General features: G+C 40.4%; 1 protein-coding gene across 1 annotated transcript; it reads left to right on the top strand.

Annotated features, from left to right (window-relative positions):
* Positions 1–834: 834 nt before the first annotated feature.
* Positions 835–11,884, top strand: RWDD3 (RWD domain containing 3). The gene is made up of 4 exons (XM_041483418.1): positions 835–1,039; positions 6,384–6,862; positions 7,572–7,687; positions 7,786–11,884. Exons 1-4 carry the CDS (start codon positions 904–906, stop codon positions 7,898–7,900), a joined length of 846 nt encoding a protein of 281 aa, XP_041339352.1. The 5' UTR covers positions 835–903; the 3' UTR covers positions 7,901–11,884.
* Positions 11,885–15,277: the final 3,393 nt, after the last annotated feature.

The raw sequence follows: 15,277 nt of genomic DNA, 5'->3' as shown, positions 1-15,277 counted from the left end.
TAGGTAAGTATAGTATTAACAAGAAATTGGCAAGTGCAAAGCCAATTAGCCACAAAACAAAGAATTTAGGCTGGTCAAGACCAGACAGGCCAAGGAACACCGTAACTGTGCATGCTCTGAAGACAAAGTTGAGAAGTTGAGATGTGAAGACTTTGGAAGCTTTCATCAAAGACCCCCAATGATGCTCAAATTGGGGAGGCACGAGTGCAGTGCAGAAGAACGATCTAATAACCACCAGATTACACAATGTAAATTAGTTCTGGTGCCTATGTGATGATGTTGTAGTGATACAGTGATACTAAGCAGTACTCACTGCATAAATATACCACAGCACAGACAAGGGTGGGTGAGTTAGGTGGAGATACCCCCTCACCTCCAACACTGCAATAAGCAAATACCTGCTCTATAGACATGGGGATTTATTTCCAGCCTATCTTTCAGGCATCATAATGGTACTGTTGGCAATGCACAACCTCGGTGTGAGGGCTGCTAACAGGGTTGTGAAGCCACAGTAGCTGATGATAACAAATATTATTTTATATTCTAGTAATCTTTGTGCAGCTGCGATCCAGGGGGTCGTGTACAGCCCGAGGCCGAGCCGGCTCTTCCTCATGTGGGTCAGATCATCGCACAGCCCTCCGCACCTTGCGACAGGGCCGGAGCGACAGGGTTCGCGCTCCTCAGGCCAGGGCCGGGCGGACGCCAGGAGGGACAGGGGCACAGGGCCGGTCACAGGGACACGGCGGGGGCTCCTCGGCACAGGGCCGGTCACAGGGACACGGCGGGGGCTCCTCGGCACAGGGCCGGTCACAGGGACACGGCGGGGACTGCGGGCCGCACACAGCGGCCATTTTGTTCTCCTCCCTGCGGCGCGGTCCGGGCCGGCGGCGCCCCCTGGCGGCCATGGAGCAGCCCCGCGGCCGGCAGGGGGCGCAGCGGCGCGCGCCGGCGGCCATGTCGGAGCTGGCGCGGGAGGAGCTGTCGGCGCTCGCCGCCATCTACTGCGAGCCGGGCGCCTGCGAGGTGCTGGCGGCCTCAGGTGATGCGGCCGCGCTCTCTGCCCCCAGCCCGGGCTCTCCCGGCCGACCGGGCTCCGGGAGGAAGCGCTCCGGGGCCGCTGATGGCGGGGCTGAGCCCCGGGGCAGCACGGGCGCAGTCGCTCGCTGCTGTCCCTTGTCGCATGTCCCTGCCCCGCCGGGTGTCTGTGCTGGCGGCGCGGAGCCCAGCGAGCCCTGCTCGGTTATAGTCGGGGACCTGCTCGGTGCCCTGAGGGCAGCGCTGGGAACGGGCTGGCTGCTCTCTAGGCAGGCAAGCAGGTGACTCTTGTACGCGTTAACAAGACCAGGTATTTGTCTGGTAGTGCTGAGTAGGGTACAGCTGTTGCCGTGCATCGGAAGCGTTGGGTTATCTCTGTTTTTTTTTTTTTTTTCTGGGGTAAGCTGACTGCCTGGGCACTGTGACGTGCCAGATGTTGCTGCTGCTTCATCAGGATGTGTACGGCTGTAGGTTTTACAGGTAGTGAGGCTGATGTGTCATGTCTGCCGTGGGTGGAATGCTCGGGCTTGTAGTACTTGCTCCCATCAGCTGCCGGGTGCTGCAGACAAGGAGCGCAGGGAGTGTAGATGCCTTCATGGTTTCTGCACCAGCCATGGTGGCCGCTGATCAGAACATAGTATTAAGAGATGGCTTTTTTCAGTGTGTCCTGTGAAGATGCCCCTTCAGCAAGGGAGAATAAATCTCAGTAGTTCCAGTGTACAACAGCAGCTCTGTCAGGCTTAAATGTCAGGTGGGATATGCAAGTGTTGATGTCTAGATCCAGGCCATTAGTAAGTTTTGCTCGGTGCCTACCACAGATGTGACAACTCTTAGATATTTGTTGGTGAGAGATACACATGTGCATATACACACAGATTGTGTCTGTTGTCTGTGTTGTGTACCGCAGGTTCCCGGTGTCTGGGAGCTCTTGCAGAGTTCTGCCCAGTTCCCCAGCACGGTGATGGACAGGGAGCAGCTTCCTGCTGGCTGGAGTGCACTGAAGTCCTGGGGAGTGCTGCTAAAGATGGATGTAGTGGCCGTGCTGTTAGATTTTGTCTGCACATGTGTGTATTCAGCCCTAAAGAACTGGGATTGATAAGGAGACTTTTTTTTTTTTACTGGGAGGGTGATTGAGTGCTGGAGGCTGCCAGGAGAGCTTGTGGAGTCTCCCTCACTGGAGATATTCTGAATATCTGGATATTGTCCTGGAGAGTTGTCCTGTTGTAGGTGACTGCGCTTGAGGGGAGAGGGGGGATGAAGGCATTAGTCTCTGCAGGGAGCACAATTAACCACAGTCATCTAAAGCCACCAATTTTGTATCTAGATACATGACACCTCCTGCTCCAGTGCAGACATGTAATTCTGCCCTATAATTTTTTAAAAATTGGTATTTAGGATTGTATTTTTAAAACATGAATGATGAAATGTTTCAACTGAGCCTTATTTTTAAGTGAAAAATTCCAAGAGTGTTATTTTTGGCATAGATTGAAAAAGCAGTATCCAGGCTTATCAGATGTTAATTAAAAAAAAAACCAAACGTGAGCATATCTGAACATTGCATACACACATCTGTTCCTCCAAGTCTGTTGAGAAATATAGGCACATTCTTCTCTGTGCTTCATATATGGAAAAATGATTTTGTGTTTATAAGTTAGCAGAATCTAAAAGGTTTAAAACCTTTTAAGGACATAAAGTGAGGTGCCACAAGTGCACAATGGGAGTAGGCTATTTTATTTATATGATGTGATCTTGGAGGGCCTTTAACCAGGCTGTGTTCATTATATGGTAGGATCAGGTATATTTCATTGGTTTACATAGTTTTCTGCTGGAATTGAAAATATTATTTTACAACAATGATTATTGGTATTTTTCTTACTCTTGGAATTTATTTGTTGGAGCTGCAGAATCTCTAGTCAGTATACAATTAACTTGCGCTCCAGTCATTAGATTACATTTGCTTTATCTCTTCAAACCATGTAAATTGTCATTGACAAAGGGTGCACAGACATAACTTCCAGGAAGACTGTTATGTTATGCAATCTCTGAGACATTAAGAGTAATTTGTGTGTAGATCCATGGGATCAAAAAGGAGGCCATTGGGGATTCGTGGTTTTGAGGAATGTAAGAGAATGCTTTTACAGGTCTCTTGGTATGGTAAAAACTTTGACTTTTTGGAATTTAACAGTGAAGTATTCAGAATGTAAAATGTGTTTTTATCAAAACCAATGTGTGGATGAATTTAAATAAACTAATTACAGTGTATCTTTTTTACCTTACATATCTATTTGCAAAGATTAGTATTACAGATAGAAATCCATAATTTAATTGTTAATCTGGTCTCTTTTGGTCTGTTCACCAAGCTTGCTATAAAAATATATTTAGATATTCTAAGCTTGTACGTTAGTAGGTGCCATTTTCTGAATTTAAAAATAGACTGCATGTGTTGCATAAAATGCCTTTGGGCAGGAGAGGAGGGGGATATCTGTCTGGTTGACATGGAACATAAGAAAAAATCTGAAGTATGCTAGAGCTAAATATACTGATAAGCATGCAGCTATGGGGGGAAATGAGTTAAAATGTATTGAGTTTAGTCTGATTAGCACATTAAATGCCAGCAGAACAGTCATACCCAACCCTTTATTTCAGAAATAATCGTCGTGTTGTTGTGAGGACAACTCGGCCCTCGTAGCATGTGCAAACAAAGGAAATATTTCTTTGGAGCCAGGTTGCGCAGGGCGCCGGTGGTTTGCTCTTTGTTCTGCCAGTGTCTGCAGCGCTGGTGCAGAAAATGGACACTGCAAGGCTTAAATAAACTTTAGATGCTGTAGCCCTGCAAAGGTTTTGAACTGATTCTTCTTTTTAAAAAAGTAAGTCTGAAGCAGATGTAAATGAGCACAGCTGGGCTTTTCCCGATGGCTCAGGGTGATACACCTTGGGATGTGAGGCTGTTCTGCCTCCTTCAGATTAGTTCATGGCAAGGAAAGGTGTGAGATTTTTGCAGGTTTAAGAATAAGATCGCTGCAGCAGGAGGTCCTTGTCGGAGGGGCAGGGTTGGCCTGTCTATCCCTCTGTTGCTTCTGAGTTGGTGAGATCTGTTGTGACAAGCTAGTGGAAAAATCCTAGCAGGATTATCAGAAAGGTAACGTGTTTTTCTGTCGCTGTTATTAAGCTGGTGATAGAGTAGTATTTTTCAACTTATATAGGCTGTGCATTTTAAAATCTCGTGGCAACATAGTTTAAAACAAAGTGATTCTCAGGCAGGATTTGAGTAATGCTGGCCCCATTCAGGCAGGTGCCAGCTGGCTGTGCCAGCTGGGGCTGCCCTGAGTGGGGGCAGCTGAGGGCCAGGGGCAGCAGCACTGTCTGCTGCAATGGCTGTGTGTGCAGACAGCTCCGTGCTGGGGCCCAGGACACACAGGGCAGGTTTGCTGCTGTGTCTGTGTGTGCTGAGCCTGGCGTAATGGCAGAGGAGCTGCAGCTGCTGGTGCCCAGGGAGAAGCATTTGTCAGAGCAGCAGAAAACAGAAATTAGGGGTGGGAGGGCTTGAGGTCCTCCTCGGTAACTACTGACCACGGGCAAGCGTTTTCTTCCAGGGCTGGTGTTTTTCTGAGGAATCCGTTTGTCTTAAAGTAGTCTGGAGCCTTTGGTAGGGACTTGGGAGGATAGAAGACAAACTCCTGTTGGCAGGAAACAACTCTTTCAACATGTGATGCCTGTAAATATGGGCATGGTTGGGTGTGATTTCATTGAATTCACTGGAATTGCATCTACTGCTTTCACCAGTGGATTTGACTTGGAGACTTCTTCATAGTACTGGTAGAATTTGATTATTGAGTTTGGAGGGTGTGCTGATTTTATTTGGTGACTTCTCTGATCTTGAGAGTTCTTTGTATGGCCCAGGAAGGAGGTTTGAAAACAAGCCCTTGCGTAAGCTCTCGAAGGTACTTCTGTCTGTCCAAGTCACTTTTAGTTTCTTTCACTCTTTTAGTAGGTTTCACATATAAAATCATACATTTTGTGTGAGAGGCACTGTGAGAGATTGGTTAGTGGCATCAGTAATACTAATCAAACATAATTCATCTGACTGTCATGTAAAGGAAGGTAAGGTAAGGTAGAGGGGAAAGAGTGCAAGTCACTTCAAAAGACCTGCTCTGAAACTCAGCTCTCCTCTAATCTGCCTTTCAAATCTGGCTTCTCCTGCCCTCATAGAGTGAATCAACCTGACGTTTTAGCAATTTTTGAAAGAAAAGGAGTGAAGTGTTTAGAATGTATCAAAGGGGTGAAGCAGAGAACATCTGAAGAGGATCATCTTTTGTCTGATTGATATCCTCTTACTTCATGGCAGAGGAGCGAAAGTAGGTTAGGTCTTTGTCCATGCTTTTCACTTTGTCAAGTTTTGTATTGTTTTTCTGTGAAACTTCTAGTTAAGACAGTTTTATTTCATGAAATACTGTACATAACTTTCATACTAAGCATATTTGAGTATATGATTTATCAGGATGATGTGATCTTCAGCCTTTCCTGCTGCATACTGAGTGTATCCTTTCCACTCTGAAAAGAATTCTATTCTTAAGTAGACCTACAACAGATCTTGAGAGGCTATGGAGTTATATGAACATACATTAATATGAGTACGTGCATATTTATATATGTAGTATCTAGGGTCAGGTGTCCAACAGAGATGGTTTCCTTATGTCAGTCCAACTGTTGTAGAGGAGTGGGCAGAAAATATTTAAGTGTATTTTTTCTGCAAGTTGTAGGGGACAAAGAATCTTTTCTTTCCAAGTCTCTGCTTAGCGTGGAACTGCTTTTGAATTATTGTCTTAAAAAATACCTGGTGCAAGTCTGTTTGCCTTGCATTAGTATTGATGTTAGAAGTGTTACAGATTTCTTTAGGAGTAAACTTAGGGCAGTGCTGAGTCCATTCAAAAAAGTCTCTATTTTCAGTTGTCCTTGCTTTTCTTTGCTTTTGCTGTTGAGCTGTGGAAGCTGAGTTATGTGTTTGAGAGGGACGATTCTTTATTACTGGCTTGTCTAGACTTTGAAGGAGCCAAAAGGTGTGAATGCTTTTTAGAATGTGTTAATAACTTTCCTTCTACTATGTTATAGAAGTGTTTCATTTCAGGATTCCCTGCAGGTATAGCTTGAGCCATTGGTTGCAAGCCCCCACCCTGCAAAAAAAAAAAAAAAAAAAAAAAAAAAAAAAAAAAAAATCACCCCCTTTTATTTTATAGGAAATGTCAATTATTTGAGTTGAGTTGTTAAAGAAAATAACATGATTTAATGATGTGTATGTATTTCAACTTCAAGCAAACTGTTAATGTTGGGGTTTTTTTTCTATTTTCCAGAGACACATGGAATCTCATTTAGAATTCAAATCAGTGTGAAAGAAGTGCTGGATACAGATGTACTTTTAAAGCTGTTATTTCATTTACCAGTCAATTACCCATCAACTGTACCGGATATTTCTGTTAACTCAGACCAGCTTACAAGGGCCCAGTGTATGGATGTGAGAGAGAAATTACTTGAGCAAGCAAAGAAGCATCTTTCTGAGCCCATGGTACATGATCTGATTCTTTGGGTACAGCAGCATCTTAAAGATGTCATTAAGCAATCAGCAACAGTTTGCAATGAAAAAACTACTTTGTCAAGAGGAACAGAAGATGGTATCTGGATGGTCCTTTTGCATTTAGATCACATGAGAGCAAAGGCAAAATATGTGAAAACTGTGGAAAAATGGGCTTCAAATCTAAGGCTGACTGGAAGACTGATGTTCATGGGCAAGATAATATTGATTCTTCTTCAGGGTGACAGGAGCAGCATTAAGGTGCAGGAACAATGAATGCTGACTAGTTCTATCGATTTACCACTGAAACCTCTGTGTCTGAATATTTTGTGTGTGTTTTTCTAAGATTAGCAATTTTGGAAGCAAATTGATCATTATGAGAGTGGGAAGACCCAGCAACTTTATTCTGTATTTAAGAAAAAGGTGTTCTGTTCTGCCTACAGTGATACCTGTAGACCTTGGCCTCTATTGGTTTGCTTCCCACTGGAACTATACCCCCATATCCCTTTGTTTCCAGACCTTAATGTGCCTAGATTCAGTTACCCATATTTCCCAAATGTCCCAAAAAGTGGAAAAGTTTTTGGTGAGGAATTAATAACAAATGTATTTCTAACTCATTGTTAACTGTATCTTTCCTTGACTTAAACCATGTGGTGCTCCTAGTGCATGCCTGGGTTTTGAAATTCTTGTCTGTATGTACAAACTCCCACTGCCTTAGGTGTGTTTTTGTGGTGATGTTGGAGGAGAATGTTTTGGCTTTTCTAACTCGTGTTCTCTTAGTCAGTTAGGCCTACTTAACTTAAAACTGATGAATAGAAGCAGTCGTGCAGTTTTTGGCATGGGCACTTTCAAAGTTTGATTGCTGTGTTTAAAAAAAAAATACTACATTTTGAGTGAGCTTTTGCATTTTACTAAACTTTGGACTACTGGGTGACATTTAATATTTTGGGATTTTTTTTTTGTCATTTAGGAATACTTGATTCTTCAGAAAACTTCTAAGGTAGATGTGGACTCAAGTGGAAAGAAATGCAAAGAGAAAATGATGAGAGTACTGTGTGAGACAGAACTACAGTCCCAGCATAAAAGGTATAATTTAGTACTGTTGTGGATAGAAAACTAACAGAATTGATAATGACATTCTGACAAATCCAGGCATATTCATGAGTTTCCCTTTTACAATGTAGGTTTCAGACGTTTGAAGTCAAAGAATATTCAGCACCAGAGGGGCTACAAAAGGAATTTGAAACTGCAGGACTTACAACTCTTTTCTCTGAGTTTGTTCCTCCTCTCTTAAAATAAAATTAAAAGAAACCACCGGACCTTTGCCCAAAGCAGTAGTTGACTGCAGATGCTGATGGAAGATAAAAGGACTTATGTGGCAAAACAATGTTGAAGCTTTTCTACAAGAAATACCACCAGTAGTCATCCATTTGCAAGAAGAAGGAAATTAATACATTAAGAACTGATAATTTTTTGACATTTATGTTAAAAAACAATGTGATGTTGATTGTTATAATTGCATGGCAAGCTTGAGAGACTGGGAAGAAATAATTCTAAGAAAATATTCTTCTAGTCAGACTCTGTTTTATAGTCCCTGTTTTTCAACACTGTTTCTTCTCTCTCATGGTAGAATTTGTCAGTAATGGCCTGTTAGAACACATGATTCATTTTGCTTTGGAAGGCTGTATGAAGATATTTCCATAAAAAACATAGCAAACACCGATTTAAATATGTGAGGACAGCATATACTTAATGTCCCTTAGGAGTTCATATGCTAATTTTTTATTCTCCCTTTAAATGACTACAAATACTAGATGGTTGATTTGAAGAAAAAGCTCATGTCACTTGAGGCCTGAAAAAAACTTAGAAGTGTCTTTTTGAATATTAGTTTTTATTGTAAAACTTAAAAAGAACACTCACGTGGAGGATTTAAATTGATAAAAAGCTGAGGTAGAGCCAATTGTAATATTTTCTTTGATAGTTTACAGATGTCTTTTTGCACTTTACCTGGTTTTACTGTCTGTGCAGCTTCAGATATCTTGATTCAATTAAACTGTTGGAGCAGTATATATACAGACTTCAGTCTTCCATCTTTCAAGGCTTCTGTCAAATTATTTGTGTTTGTTTATGTGGGTTTTTTTTGGGTTGGTCACTAGCCTTGGCCAACCTGTAATTTTTTTTTATCAGTAGTTTGTGTTTTACATCTGTATAATGTTACAAATTATATGCATAATTGTATGAATTGTGCAAGTTGTGCAAGTTCTGTTTACCCAGGGAGGATTGGATACTTATCTTTTACAATTATTGTGTGTCCTTTGGTTTCTATTTTACCTGAAACCACTCTCTAACAAGACTAGATAAATTACCCAGCAAAAAAAAATTGCAGTCATGATTTTCTTAGTAGCTAGTACTGCCATTTGCCATTTCAATTGGCTTTAGCATTTAGCTAAACATGTGCTTTACTGCTCTTTAAAATTCAGTCTCAGAAGCCAAATGTCTCATGTATTCTGTAATTAAAAAGATTTGATCAATTCAATATGAACTAATTTATTTCCATTGTTCTGGGGGAAGACCGGTACTATTTGTTTAGTTCCGAAAGTGTGGTTTGGCACATCATTGTGTAAGATGTGATTTCCTGTTTCATGCTCAGACCATGAGATCATACCTCTTCCTTTATATGTTCTAGAAAAGCAACTAAAGCAGACTAGGAAGATTTTTATATTTTACTGTTTGAGATATCAGATGCATAAAGGGTTGTATATTGGTTGAAAGTCCCTGAAGTTTTTCAGGAGTTTGGTGATTTTATAGAGTGAATATGGAGTGTCTCAAATATGTATATTGTATGTTATTTATGCACCGATGCAAATTTACTGAGATAGTAGCAATGTTCTTCTTAGTGAGTCTTTCATGTTTACCATATACAGTACTTCAGGATCAGTAGAAAAGAGACTGTGTTGAACAGGTTTTACAAATCTGTTTTACATTATTTTGAAATTGCTTCCTGTGGGACAGGAAATCTAATTTTCTATCATTTTAAGTGCATGTGAAGATGAATTCTTACTTTTACAAAGAAGAATAAAACAGAAGTATCTTTAAAATATTAAAATAACATATATTTTAAATTACAGTTTCCAGAATCGAGCTGTTCTCAGGTATTGAAAAATGGTGTGTCAGTGCAGTATAAAGTTTTGAAAAGCTGCTGAGAGTCTCTCCTTATACTGTGTGACAGATCTGACAAATGTCAAACTCAAGAAAAGGCCTATGCATGTACAGCATAAGAACACATAATCAGTATCTCTCTGCAAAACTAAATGTAGTAATATTTTGCCAGATGCATTGTAAATCCGATTTTAGGAATCGGGTTGAATGGTATTACTTACTTGTGTGATCTCAAAATGCATGTGATTTCAAAAATAATTGAGGCATAAGTTGTTGTTATCATATTTCTTGCAAGATTAGATACAGACTTAATAAAGTTTTCTTCTCTACTAGAAAAGCAATTTTGGTGTCAGTGGCTGCCAGTTGCACTTGAATATAAACCCATGTGTTTTTTTGAGTTTTACTGCCTGATGCCTTCTTGCTTAACTGTTTGGCCAGAGCTGGCATTCTGCAACAGCCAATTAAAAATTTATAATTGGGTAAGTTGCAGCTCTCTCCTGATGTGTGCTCATCTTCATGCCAAATGAAGTTTAAGAAGCTGGATGATTTCTTTGTTTCAGGAGATGGAAAATGCAGTTTTTACAATGGATTTTTACCGTTGTTGAATTTGTTATTCACTAGCTCACACTGGACAAATCCACAAGTTCACTGTAGAGTGGACTACAGTTTATAGCTTGGTTTGATGTGCTTCAGGAGAATTACAAATCTGATCAGCTGGATACAGTTCAGACAGCAGAGAACATGAGAACTGATGTCAGTCTGATTCTGTTAAAGCAAATGCTTTTGCCTACCCATCAATCAGTCACTTATTTTGAAAGGGTAGGAGGATATCTTCTGTTCAGACAAGTAAACAATATTTTTAAAGGCTGCTCTTTTGGAAGGATGTTGCAGCTGTCTGTTAACTGATGGTTTGTTTGCATTCATTGTAAGAGATGAGCTAGCCTGTGAGCCTTTGGGGCACAAAAGTCATCAGGATGGGTCCTGCGGTGCATGTTCTGCCTTCTAAGGGAGCTAAGGCAGACACAGAAGAAAAAGAAACAAGGAAAAAATGCATCAGCGTGTAAAAAGTTAGTGAAGTGTATGTAACTATTGGAATCTGACAGTTCAGTTGCAAGGAAGAAGAAATCCACAAATTAAAGGTGGTTTAACAAATTAGAAGCTAGCTTTCTTGTGGATGGGGTTCATAAATAGTTCTTCAAACAGCATGGTCAGTGAAGCCTTGTTTCCTGTGGCCTTGCTAGTTTCTAAGCTATAGCACACATGAAGCCTTCCCTGCAGGAGATGCATTCCTGATGGTGTTCTCCAGGTGGGTTCCCCTGTGACTGGTATTGATTGTGCATAAATTGATTAGTTCTTGCATAAATCTTTAAAGTATGAATAGCATTTTTTCACCTGTTACCTTCCTCATCAAAGTCTTAGGTACTTGGTTTCTTTCAGGTTGTTAACCTCATTTTGATTGAAATGACTTAAATTCAAAAGTTGTAGGAAAACTTTGTAGTATGTTTGCTTCTGTATGGACAGCACAGATGTATAATCATAGTTTCCTTTAAAAATCAGGATAAAATGAAAGATGTTGCAGTAGGAATGATAACTTGAAGAATTAAGTTTGTTAGGACAAAACTGATGTTTGATTGGTCTTTTTGAATACCTTGGCTTATTAAGTATGAAGAAAATAAAAAATAGGTTGAGGAAACAAGAGTGATCCAGAGGAGGGAAATAAATGGGGGATATCATCAGTATTGGGAATTCACCTTGTTTTCATACTTAGTCTCAGTAATTCTTCCCCCCACCACCCCTGAATTTATTTGATGTTCCAGGGAGGACAGGACACTGTAAGAACTCATGTATGAAATATCCTTGACACAATCAATTAAAAATAAATGAAAGTAGATTTGATGGCTTTCTGAATAAGGCTGATTTTTGTGGTTTTGTAGTTACATGTCATTTTCCTATAATAAGAGCATTTGTCTCTTCTGGTGTGAATGACCCACAAAATCCACTGAGATGAGTATAAATTATATGCAGAGGTACTGTAATGAGCCTTAAGAAACTTCATAGTGGAAAAAATATTTTGTTTATGTTGTTTCTTTTAAAAATAGTTTAATAAACCCTACATATGGATGATTTAAAGCCTAGTGTCCCCTGATTTGTTCAGCTTTATCTGTGAAAATAGAAACATAACCATGCTATAGTACATTTGAAATAAGATGATGAAATGTTGCACTCACTATATTTCTGCCAGAGTCTGAGACTGAAATTGCTTATATTATGAAATAGTGCAATTGCTAGAATCAACTTTAATATATCTTATAGTAGCACTAAGCATTATCTTCCTGTCTTTTTGTGTATAACACATGCAACAGTGGCAGTACTCTGCTGTGGTGTTATGTTTTGTATGTATACTTAATTTCTTGTTATCTTATGCAAGAGTTATGATTGTTTATATTTTTAATTATAGACATAAATGGAACTTGGAATATAAATATGCTGATAGCATTTTGCAGCTGTTGTTCTCTGCTATGTTCATGTATTGGCTTTTATATTAGTTTGTGTTGTCTATCTTCAAAGTATTAAACTGCAGTGAAGAGAACTCTTTAGGGTGACAGAAAAATTTGCCTAGAAGACATTAATTTAAGGAATTCTTTGGACTCTAAAGATGAATCCCTTAATGTTTTGAGTTAATTATGCATTCAGATGCTTTAATTTTATGCTAATAAGGTAGCAACTGCTGCACTTTTGAATTTTCTTTGTGTTTCTTAACGTGATACCAGTAATCAGTTTGTATTCTGTGTTACAACATAGCTGATCATGAAATTTGGGTCAATATTTTATTAGTATTTCCCATTGTAAATATCTATGATTCTTTATAGGTATACATTATTATCTATTATAACTTGAATGCAAAGCGTTATTTTAGGATGAGACTTGTTACAAAAGAGCTGTGCGTGAGAACAGTAACTCTACTTTGTGCTGCTTTTCCTACTGTCAGCTTTTACATTCCTGCAGCTATGAGAGGCTGTCCAAGGGTCAGAGTTTCTGGAGCTGGGCTCAGCAGGCCAGCCCGGTGTGTTACACTAGATCTCAGTGCCAGCTGGCTGGAGGCAGGCTGCTCTCCAGGCCTTTGTTGGGACTGTTTGGATAACGTCTAACTGCCACTGAAGGGGTTAGCTGGGTATTTCTTGAACTTCGTGTAGAGAATTGATGGAGTGAATTCCACCAATGCAGAAGGTGAGTGGTTGGCTGCTGCTCGATCTGAGCTTTACATCAGGAAAGCTCTCTGGTACTCCTTTTATGTTAGTGCCAAGGAGGGTAATAAGCTGAAGTTCACACACGTGCTAATCCCAGGGAACACTGCACAGCAAAATCAGTGCCACAATTTTAAGACTGAAGGTGGTAAACTCAATGTACTTTGACCATTTTTTAGTTGTACTTGGAAAAAAGGCCAACAGAAAATGATTTTGTTGGTCTCTGATCAGTCACTCATCTGTAGTGGTGTACAGAGACAGGGTGCATTTTTATGGGAGATGGTGCTATGACTACCTTTCAGCCGAGATACAATAAAAAGCAGTTCTTTTTTTGAAGTAAAATAACTGAGTTGCTTGTGAGAACACTGTCCACGTGAGATGCTGAACAGAAGCTGAGCTGTATGGATTGAGCTGTGCCAGAGGCTGATTTTTATTTGGTGGAAGTGGAGGTGTTAGAAAGGAACAGACGGCAATAAAAACACTGGTGATGTGGCTCTCAGAGAAGCCAAAATGAAAGGATTTTGCATTGATTTCTCTGGAAAAAAAGTTGTGGAGTATGAGCAAAGAAGTTGCTACTGTATCCAAGCTTCAAGTAGAAATATCTGAAATAAATATGCAGCTTCATTGTCATTTTCTCTTTTTAGCAGAACCGGCGTGTAGAACTGAGAACAAGTAGTGGAAGTTTTCACGAGTATAGAAATGACAAACCTCACTCCAGAGCTGTAGGCTGTCCATGCAGAAATTAGCACAGTTCTTGGAAATTGTCCTCAAATGACTCAGAAATGACAGTGACTTTGTGGAGGCAACAAACTCCAAAAGCCTCATGGTTTGAAAACCAGGCTGTTGTCTCTGAGCGGTTGGGAAGATTGATGGAAGAGGTGACCAGCAGCTCCCAGGAGGAGATTTCCTACAGAATTTGGGCATTCTGGAAAGCAAGGGCTAAGGGGGTTGACAAATCACTTTTGGGAAAAAAAGATTCTGCGTATTTGTGGAATCAGAGATTACAGGTAAGTGTTTAATTTTTACAAGACTTTTTCTGCATGGATACTATAGACACATGGTATGGAAATTCTAGATGGTCCTTGCTCAAACAGTGTCTAATGTCTTGGGAACCTGATGTATTTCAGTTCCACATCAATTAAGAAGATTTTTGGTGATATTGGTGGTCAGTGGCATGAAAAGATTTAAGTACTGCAAACCTATTCTGGATCAAGGATTTGCTCTGGAATTAAGAAACAGCTTTTAAGTATTAATTAGACAAGGCACATCCAATAAGAGCAAAAACAGGAGGGGAAGTAAACATTCCACTGGAATAGCTACAAGAAATCCAGAAGGTCATGTTTCTGAGGTACTGTTGTGGCAAAGGAAAATTTCAGGGTTACCCTTGCATTGACAAGGAGCCAAATGCTGTAAACTCAGCTGGATGTGAGGGTGTCCATCAGAATTTCTGGGCTGTATGGTGCTTGGCACAGTATTTGTGTCTTTGCCATTGCAGCTGCCAGCATTGCAACAGATTTATTTTTTTTTCACCCCTTTAATTTTTTTAATTTATTTGAAGGCAGCTGCAGAAAGGGAGCTTGCTATGAATTCTGTTCTTATGATACTAAAAGATGCTACAGGTTTCATTCAGACTAGTTTTGAAGAAGCAGGGGAATGCTTTTTAAAACAAATGAACAGAAATAAAATCTCAGGAGAAGCTGTTAATTTACATATTGGAGCTGTGAAAAAAAAAGATGTGTCACAAGAAGAAGAGTCATAAAACAGAGAGGGAATAAAGATGTCCCCCCACTGGTCCAGAGTTGCCATCTCTCTGAGCTCTGGCAGAAGCTGATGTTAGTGCTCAGCAGAGGAGAACAGGTATTTCTACTCAGTAGTGCCTGATGCTGGCACTAGAGAGCTTTTTGTGCTGGAAGACTGGGGACAGCTAAAGGAAAAGCTTGGAAGCACAGGCAGCACGCTGACAATTTTTAGGGTCTCAGCTTTTGAACAGTCATGAAAGCTGGGCTACTCACTGTGTAACACTGTCAGTAATATTCACAGGAGCTCTGGTACTGGCTCTTGTTAAATAAATCTAGTCTATTAGAAAAGGTAACAAAATTGAAATTGTGTAATCATTCCCAAAGAGAGGTGGCGGTTGTAGAGGGTGAAGCTGTTCAGTACTGGGGAACACTGGTTTTGAAAGCTGGATAGTTTTCAGGAACTGGGACAATGAAAAGCTAATCTGTGGGATTTTTTTTTACAAGGTTCTTAGCAATAGCTGTGAAAAAGAGAA

Source organism: Pyrgilauda ruficollis, unplaced genomic scaffold (assembly GCF_017590135.1).
Source record: "Pyrgilauda ruficollis isolate IOZ18807 unplaced genomic scaffold, ASM1759013v1 scaffold6, whole genome shotgun sequence".
Lineage (NCBI taxonomy): Eukaryota > Metazoa > Chordata > Aves > Passeriformes > Passeridae > Pyrgilauda > Pyrgilauda ruficollis.
Note: the sequence above shows the minus strand (reverse complement) of the source record. Positions and strands in the feature narration are given on the sequence as shown.